General features: G+C 63.6%; 6 protein-coding genes across 6 annotated transcripts in view; 3 read left to right on the top strand and 3 right to left on the bottom strand.

Annotated features, from left to right (window-relative positions):
• Positions 1–1,207: 1,207 nt before the first annotated feature.
• Positions 1,208–1,762, top strand: AMSG_01488 (uncharacterized protein). Its single transcript, XM_013906087.1, has one exon. It carries the CDS (start codon positions 1,234–1,236, stop codon positions 1,717–1,719), a length of 486 nt encoding a protein of 161 aa, XP_013761541.1. The 5' UTR covers positions 1,208–1,233; the 3' UTR covers positions 1,720–1,762.
• Positions 1,702–2,707, bottom strand: AMSG_01487 (uncharacterized protein). The gene has a single exon (XM_013906086.1). It carries the CDS (start codon positions 2,683–2,685, stop codon positions 1,747–1,749), a length of 939 nt encoding a protein of 312 aa, XP_013761540.1. The 5' UTR covers positions 2,686–2,707; the 3' UTR covers positions 1,702–1,746.
• Positions 2,708–3,259: 552 nt separating this feature from the next.
• Positions 3,260–4,031, top strand: AMSG_01486 (uncharacterized protein). The gene has a single exon (XM_013906085.1). It carries the CDS (start codon positions 3,585–3,587, stop codon positions 3,870–3,872), a length of 288 nt encoding a protein of 95 aa, XP_013761539.1. The 5' UTR covers positions 3,260–3,584; the 3' UTR covers positions 3,873–4,031.
• On the bottom strand, positions 3,902–4,626 carry AMSG_01485 (uncharacterized protein). The gene has a single exon (XM_013906084.1). It carries the CDS (start codon positions 4,600–4,602, stop codon positions 3,916–3,918), a length of 687 nt encoding a protein of 228 aa, XP_013761538.1. The 5' UTR covers positions 4,603–4,626; the 3' UTR covers positions 3,902–3,915.
• Positions 4,627–4,862: 236 nt separating this feature from the next.
• On the bottom strand, positions 4,863–6,831 carry AMSG_01484 (CDK5 regulatory subunit-associated protein 1). The gene has a single exon (XM_013906083.1). The coding sequence runs from the start codon at positions 6,748–6,750 to the stop codon at positions 5,014–5,016; it is 1,737 nt and encodes a 578-aa protein (XP_013761537.1). The 5' UTR covers positions 6,751–6,831; the 3' UTR covers positions 4,863–5,013.
• Positions 6,832–7,199: 368 nt separating this feature from the next.
• Positions 7,200–7,674, top strand: part of AMSG_01483 (peptidyl-tRNA hydrolase 2) — a gene marked incomplete at its 5' end in the record, with an annotated part of 1,047 nt that continues 572 nt past the window's right edge. The window contains one exon of the mRNA XM_013906082.1: positions 7,200–7,674. This exon is cut by the window's right edge and continues 572 nt beyond it. Within this exon, the coding sequence (XP_013761536.1) occupies positions 7,200–7,674 (475 nt within the window).

Here is a 7,674-nt window from a genome sequence, read left to right as displayed (position 1 = left end):
GTCACCTCACCCACACCAGCAAGCAGGAAGCCCGTGATGGTATCCTGTGTGTCGGGGGGGGTGGGGGGGGTAGGGGGGGTGGGGGGGGTGGGGAGAGGAGGGAATGTGGTGAGTGCGCGTGACATGGCAGGGTACCCTCCTTCCTGGGGAGGGGGGCATGGGTATGGGCATGGGGGGGAGGGGAGGGGGAGGAGGGGGGCATGTGGACATAGCGTACTTCGTCACCAATGATGGCCACAAGCTGGCCAGACTGGACCTTGCTCTGCCGAGACGACATGCTTCTTCAGTGATGCCTACGCGAGACGGGTGACCGTCGCCGTCGCCGCCGCCGACTCGTCGCCATCGCTGTCTGCTGTCGTCGCCGGTCTCCGCTCCACTACCACGTCGGCAAAGAATGACCTATTCTTGGAGGCCACATCATCGTCCCGACAAAAGTTACGAGCTACAGGCGGACACGGCCAGTCTGGCGGTGCCATGACCATCACGCATGCCGCGCATGTATCTCAACAAACCCGGTTGTGCTCCGCCAGTGGTCATCATCGCGCCATGGATCACAAGCCACATGCCATCACCATCATGGTGGAGAGCGTGTCCGTCAGCAAGTCGACCAAACAGCGATGCAAGCTCACGGTCAAACACCATCCAGTCGCTACCATACCATCCTGCATCAAGTACAACCATACATAGATAGAGCCACAGGCACCGCCAGGCAAACGCAGCCATCGCACTCTCGATCTTACCCATCTCCCGAGATGATGTCCCATGGAACATCATCTTTGCTTCTTGCTGATCAGGCGATCTACCGTCTGCCAAACTATGGCCACCTCTCAGGTCACGATCCCACCTCTCCTGCCGCCCCTTCACCCGCCATCCGCACTCTTCACCTCTCCAGTGGGCCATCTATCTCTATGCTGCACCCGTGACTCGAATATCCGTTCCGATGGTGGCCGAGAGGCCGTTTCTCTCCTGGAGCAGCCACCGCTGATCGGTCGCGTGTGCCACTCGCGACACGGCGCGGGACGGCAGTGGTGGAGGCCAGTATGCAGTACACAGTCGACTCTACAGAGACACGTAGACACAACACAAAGGTACATCATGATGGGTATGTGGCGGACTGGGATGTATGCAGTGCTGGTGGTGGCGGTGGTGCTGCTGGCGGGGACGGAGGCCGGGCGGTGGTCGGTGGACCGGTCGGCGCGGTGTGCGGTGTGCGGGCTGGTGGTGCAGACAGCCATGACCTCTGCGGCCGATCTGCACGACTCGACCAGCTACAGGCAGCCCGAGTACTTGTTCATGGCCATGTTTGAGGAGGCGTGCGCGCCAGACTCGGCTGCCTCTCGTTGGGCCCGCCAGACCGAGCTCGTCATCGACGACTCGCAGGAGGATGCCGGCCCGCTCCTCGACCTCATCGTCCATCCTGAGGAGGAGTCCATGTGCGGGCCGGTGTGCGAGATGCTGCTCCGCGCCTGCAACCACGTTGTTGAAGAGGTTCTTGACGATCCCGAGCTGGGCACAAAGCTTTGGTCGTCCAGCTCGTACGCGCTCCGCGCTCAGCTCTCGGCCATGACCCGCGCCCTCTGCATCGATGTCTGTCCCGACCCGCCGCTCTCCCTGAGCCAGCGCGCAAAGGTCGACGACCTCATCGCGGCTGATCCGTGGTCACCGCTCGACCCGCACATGGCTGCCACCATCGACTCGCTCCACCATCTGGATCTTTAACCGGCCAGCCGCGTCTTGCGCGTGCGTTCACACCAACGTCCGGTCTGGCCCGGCCCACATCATCAGCGGCGCATCAAACAGTCGCCGCGGCAGCCGTCGGCCCGGCTTTGACGTTGCGCGCGGCTTTGGCTTGGTCTGACTCTGCGCGGCGGCGAGCTTGTCCTGCGCGGCAGTGAGCCTTTTCCGGACCTTTTCCAGCTCCCGCGCGGCCTCGGCCCGCTCGATCAGGAGCTGCTCCGCCCAAACGCAAGGCACGTTCTCGTCGGCGGCAACTCGCGCGGCTACGGCAGTCGTGAGTTCCTCGCCGCAGAGCTTGGGTGTCTCCTCGGGCGTCGGCACCTCTCGCACGATGCGGTGCATCCGGAAGAATGGAAGCTTGTTGAGGCCCGCTAGCTGGATGCGGAGCGGGGCCTTGTGTCCCTCGGTGCTAGCCGGGCGCTTTTCGATCTTGATGTGGAGCCGCTGAATTCGCCGCTGCTTGCCTCGCGCAGCGAGCGAGCCGTCGCCCGCCTCGCGACGACGGCTCGCCAGCTCGGTCTTGACCATCTCCAGCCGGCTCGCCAACGCCGCCGCCTGCGAGGCATTTCCGCGGTCGGTAGCGTTGCCAAGCTTGAGCTTGAGCCCCTGCGCCATTCGCTCCAGCCGGAACGGGCAGGCGCGCTGGATGCGTGCCATAAACGGCTCGACAGTGCACTGCATCTTCACCCGCCGGGTCGGATAGAGAGTCCGCTCCGCCGGCGGCGACGCACGCTCGTGCTCGGCCCGCCGCTTCTGCAGCTCGGCGTCGATGAGCTCAAGCTGGGCCTCCAGATGCACCACCCGCGGGTCAAAGCCTGCATCGACAGCGCGGTTGACCGCCCTGCTCTTGCTTGCCATCATCCGCTGCAGCGTCGCCTCGTCGGCCGTCGCCATCAACGCCCGCAACTTGGGATAGCTCTCACTCTCGCTCTCACTGTTCATCGCCATTCTTGTCTCACTGTCCTGCAACTGTACTGTGCTCTGACTTGCGTTTGCCGCTGTCGACAACCTTCTTGCTCGGGTTTTGTCGCTGCCGCACCTAAAAAGAAAGTTGGCGACGTCGCACTTGCCGCGTCTGTCGCGACCAAGGGAGGGGGGGAAGGAGCGCAGAGCTGCCGCGATTGCACCTCGCCGAGGGCAGGGCAGGCGTTCAACCCTTCTACCGACTTGGGACTAACTCCAACTGCTGACGCCCAGCACAGCGGCTGATCAGGACAAGCTGCACAACTGCATTCTGTGCTTTCCTCCCTCCTTTGGCCCTCCTTCGCACATGGTGTTCTCGCCGCAAATCGGACGCGTCGTCACAAGCCGAACAACGACGGCGCAAGCGGCTTTGCCCGCCGGAGCACTGCGCTCAGTTGGTAGGAGAGAGTATGGGCGAGTGGCCGGGGACTCGGGTTGGCGGCGTCGTGGTTGCTGCGCTTTACTTTGGCTACCGCCTGCTGTATGTGGTGCTCGGCTGGCGCCGGTTGCGGGGCGAGGCGGCAGCCGCTCGGCGCACGGGCGACATCGCCGCCGTCCATCGCCGATTCGGGCTTCTTCCCTGGGCCGTCCATGTTGTTCATGACGGGCGCTTGGCGAGGAGCTCGGCGAGGCGGACATACGGCGCGATAGCTGCCCGTAATCACGCTCGGTCAGGCTCGGGCTTGTCGTCGGGCTCGTACTCGTCCGAAACGGCGTCTGCTTCTCCTCGGCCGGACGAGCTCGAGTCGTCGGTTACGAACTCAAGCTCAGGATCGAGGAGCGAGCATGTGCTCACAATCTCATCGGCTGGCGCTTGTGGCGGACTACGCCGGCATGCGCTTGTCGCCAACCGTCGACACGACGTGGCGAGTGTGTTTGAGCCGATGTCGTGCGGGCTGGCGAGCCACGCGGTGGCCGAGGCTGTGGTGGCGAGCATGGCTCTGCACTTTGTGCCGTGTCTGTGGTGGACGTGCGATCTGGGCAAAGGCGACGAGGGCCAAGTCCGCGGCAGCATCTGGATCGTTTCGGCACTGGTCCTCTTGATTACCTTCGTGATCCCGATCCCCGGCATCCGGCAGCGCGGCTCATACGTCGAGACCGAGTACGGGCGGGTGTGGACAGCTGTCTCGGCAGACGAGCTGGCTATCTCGACTGCTCGGCTGCCGGCGTGAGTCCAGAGGACGTTTGATCGTTTGCTGCAAGCTACAACGCCGCTCAATGGCGGTCAAACGGCGACATGATGCCGCCCGGGCACTTGCGCAGAGTGCACATGTCAGGCGTGGAAAAGGCATCGGCAGGCTGCGGTCCGACGGTAAAGTCGTGGAACTCCATCATGTGGAAGGGCTGGAAGATGCCGACAGCGATCGAGTCCTCTATCGAGGTGGCGTTGGCGGCCATGACATAGTAGTTGAGCTGGTTGGCCTGCATGGTCCACACATCGGCCGGCACCCCGTCCCACTCCTGCGACCCGGCGTAGTCAAAGCCATCCAGCCACGTGTTGGCCACATTACCGGTGTTGTTGATCAGGCAGCAGTGCGAGTCCACCATGAGGAAGACCGCGTTGGGAACCGGGAAGGCGTGCGAGCCGAGCATGAGCAGGGTGCAGTCGGCCGTAGCCGGATCCATGTCCAACGCGCCAGCATAGACGGCGCACACGCCGACTTCTGCCGTCTTCATCCGCATGGCCCAACCGTTCGAACCGGCCGCAAAGGCATACTGCATAAAGCCCTCGGTCGTCGCATTCGTCCCGTCCTTGCCTGTCACAGTGTATGTGTACGGCGCTGAAAAGCCGACGCTCGGCCACGAGGGATGCAACGGCTCGCCCACGCTCCGCCCTGCTGCTCCCGCCACCAGCGCCAACAGCACCACCACCACCAGGCCCGTGCCCATTCTTGCTATCATTCTCTCCCTTTCTGCTGCGTTGGCGTGAGGTGTGCATCTCTGTTGGCCGTCCCGTGCTTGCTCTGTCACGTGTGGGTGGTGGGCCCGTTGCCCCAATTTGGAGGGGGGAAAAGACGCGCTGGACGGGCTGCAGAGCACGTGATCGGCCCAAAAAAAGTGAACTTCCACCTCTCAGTCACCCAACACCCGCAAGAGCCTCCCGCACAAGAAGCAACGCAAGTACGGGCGCAACTGTTCGTCATCGCCCACCCACCAAAAGCCCGCGGGACTCAAGTTTACCACCGACGGCGGCTCGTCAGTGTCGCATGCTTATGCGCGGCTACTCGAGAATGTGCATCTCTTGGTAATGCACTTTGCAATCGGTGTGTTGCGCCTGGCCACTCCCGCAAGCAAGCCAGGCGAGCTTGGCGCTCAATCGCGGCCAAGAAGCCAGGCAAGGGCCGCGACCAACAGCGCAACAGCAAGCCAGACTACCTGCCAGACTGTGCGGGTCGCAACGTGTGCTGGGGCCGGCGCCGGACGCTCGCCGCAGACCGACCACTTGGAGGCCGAGACGATGCGGGCAACGTCACGGGTGCCGAGCTGGTAGTCATCGGGTGAGAGGAGGACTTGGACGTAGGCTCGGGTGTGGCCAACAAGCGAATGGCCGTCAGCAGCCATCTCGGTAATCCACACGTCGACTTCCTCGCCGACCAGCTCGTCAAAGGTGGCGTACGAGCGGAAGAGGGCCGAGATCTTGCGCGACCGCGCCTTGACCTCCTGACTCCGGACCTTGCGCATCTTGGCAGCAGGCGTGCCCGGGCGCGGGTAGAACTGCGAGATGTTGACGACTGGGAAACGAAAGCCGTCAACGAGGGCACAGGTGGCGTCAAACTCGGCCTCGGTCTCGGTTGGAAAGCCGCAGATGACGTCGGTGGCGATCATGATGTCTGGCGCCGCCGCCCGCAGCGTGCGGCAGACGTGCTCAAACTGCTCCACCGTGTACTCGCGCTTCATGGCGTCAAGGACCCGGTTCGCGCCGGCCTGCACCGGAACGTGGATGAACTGGTACATGTTCTTGTGGCCAAAGATCTCACCCATCGCCTCCAGATGGTCAAGGATGTATGGCGGGTTGGTCATGCCAAGCTTGACCATGACATCGTCGTGGTCCTCGACGGCTGCAAGCACGCCGCGGAGCAGCTCCGGCAGTGACGTCCCGATGTCGCGTCCGTACGCTCCGGTGTCTTCGGACGTCAGCCGGATCTCCTTCACGCCCTCAGCCTCGACCACGTGCCGGACTCGATCGATGATGTCCAGCGGATGGTACGATGCCAGCCGCCCCCGTGCTCCCTTGGTCTTGCAGTAAGTGCATGCGTTGAGGCACCCGGTGTTGATGGGCACAATCTCGATGAGCGCGTTGCGCCGAATCTTGGGCAGCGCCAGCCGCGGGCGCGAGTCGCCGGCAGGACCCGACCGCCGCCCCAGCCGGCGCACAACCTTGCCGGCTAGCGTGGCGTCTACAACGTCGACAATAGCGTCAATCTGCTCCACCCCCACCGCAGAGTGCCCCGACCACACGCCGCCGTCTGGATCCGCCTGCGGCACGCACCCCGCCACCACCACCGGCAGCCCGGCAGACGCTAGCGCGGTGACCTGATTGGCAAACGTCTGTTGCGACGGGTTCTTCACCGTGCACGAGTTGATGACCACCACATCTGCGCTCTCGGCTTCCCGCCCCACCTCGTACCCTCCGGCCTCCAGCAGCCCAGCCATGTACTCAGAGTCGGACGCGTTGTGGCCACACCCGTACGTCTGCACAAACACCTTTTTGCGCTGCCCACGCCGGACTACCACCTCGACCGCCACTTCCTCGCGACTGTGCCCATCGTGCCTGTCGTACCCGTCGTGCCCACCATGCCCCTCAACGCCATCATCGCCCCGCCCATCGCCCATCACCAGGTCCTCGATGTCTGCAGCCATCTCTGTTGCGTCGTCGGCCCAGCCCAGGCCAGTGACACCATCAGCAAGCCGCACCATCCCCAGCCCACCGTCGCCGCCACCATCCCCATCACCATCCCGCAGCATCCTCTCCAGCCCTTGGTCGCCATGGCCATCACCGCCATCCCCCTGCCCAGCCATCCCTCCACTCACGGCCTCGTCCACTTGCATGCCCACCAGCACCAGCTCTTGCACACCACAGCCAGCCAGTCAACCAGCTCCTCGCCAACTACAACCTCACCACCGTGTGCGATGGTCAAGTGTACGCCCGAATGTGACTGAGTCGTCCCCTGCGGAGAGCTGCATGGCCATCCCGGTCTCTCCCTCCGACTGCCCACCGAAGCCCGTCGAATGTCCCCGCCAAGCCCGCGAGCGTATCGGGTGATGTGAGAAGGGCATGTGGATATGGAAGAGACACAACACGCATGATGATGTCTTTAGGCCGTATGGGCAGCATTGATCAGATTGCGTGTGCATGATGTGCGCATGCTGTGTGTGTGTGTCTGTTGCGCGCCCATCAGTGTGGCACCGATCAGTGCGGCACCGAGGGAGCGAGGGGGTACATACACAACCGCGCACACAACCGCGCACACCGCACTCAACTCTATCTCGACAAACTTATGGACCGTCTTGGTGTTGTGCCTGGTGTGGCACTAGCTACGGCTTCAGTGTCGGTGGTGGCGGCTGGACTCACGTGGCTCGTCACCAATTTCGAGCTCAAGCGGCGGACAGCAAAGGGCGCCGCTGGCGGCGATGGCGGTGACGGCGGTGATGGCGCTGGCGCAGGGCCTGGTGTCGGAGCAGTGGCGTTTGATGGAGACGTTGCAGGTTCGAGTGATGCCATGATTGAGACTGTGGTCGAGACTGCGGCCGAGACAGCGGCCGAGATCGAGGCGGAGACCGAGACCGAGACCGAGGCCGAGACCGAGATCGAAGACGATGAAGAGGACGATGAAGAGTATGACGACGACGAGTACGGATCCGAGTACGCCGAAGAGCACAAGATGGTGCTGGTCGTCAACGCGTCCCTCAAGATGAAGCCGGGCAAGGTGGCGGCACAGTGCGTGCATGCGGCGCTGGGCGCGGCCCGGGAGG

The sequence above is a fragment of the Thecamonas trahens genome (genome assembly GCF_000142905.1).
Source record: "Thecamonas trahens ATCC 50062 unplaced genomic scaffold supercont1.6, whole genome shotgun sequence".
NCBI classification, from domain to species: Eukaryota; order Apusomonadida; family Apusomonadidae; genus Thecamonas; species Thecamonas trahens.
The sequence above is the reverse complement of the archived record's forward strand: the minus strand, read 5'-3'. Positions and strand labels throughout refer to the sequence as shown.

Bases quoted from the DNA above. Each gene is read 5' to 3' on its own strand.
- AMSG_01488 (XM_013906087.1), top strand. From the start codon at position 1,234: ATGACCTCTGCGGCCGATCTGCACGACTCGACCAGCTACAGGCAGCCC.
- AMSG_01484 (XM_013906083.1), bottom strand. From the start codon at position 6,750: ATGCAAGTGGACGAGGCCGTGAGTGGAGGGATGGCTGGGCAGGGGGAT.
- AMSG_01487 (XM_013906086.1), bottom strand. From the start codon at position 2,685: ATGGCGATGAACAGTGAGAGCGAGAGTGAGAGCTATCCCAAGTTGCGG.
- AMSG_01485 (XM_013906084.1), bottom strand. From the start codon at position 4,602: ATGATAGCAAGAATGGGCACGGGCCTGGTGGTGGTGGTGCTGTTGGCG.
- AMSG_01486 (XM_013906085.1), top strand. From the start codon at position 3,585: ATGTCGTGCGGGCTGGCGAGCCACGCGGTGGCCGAGGCTGTGGTGGCG.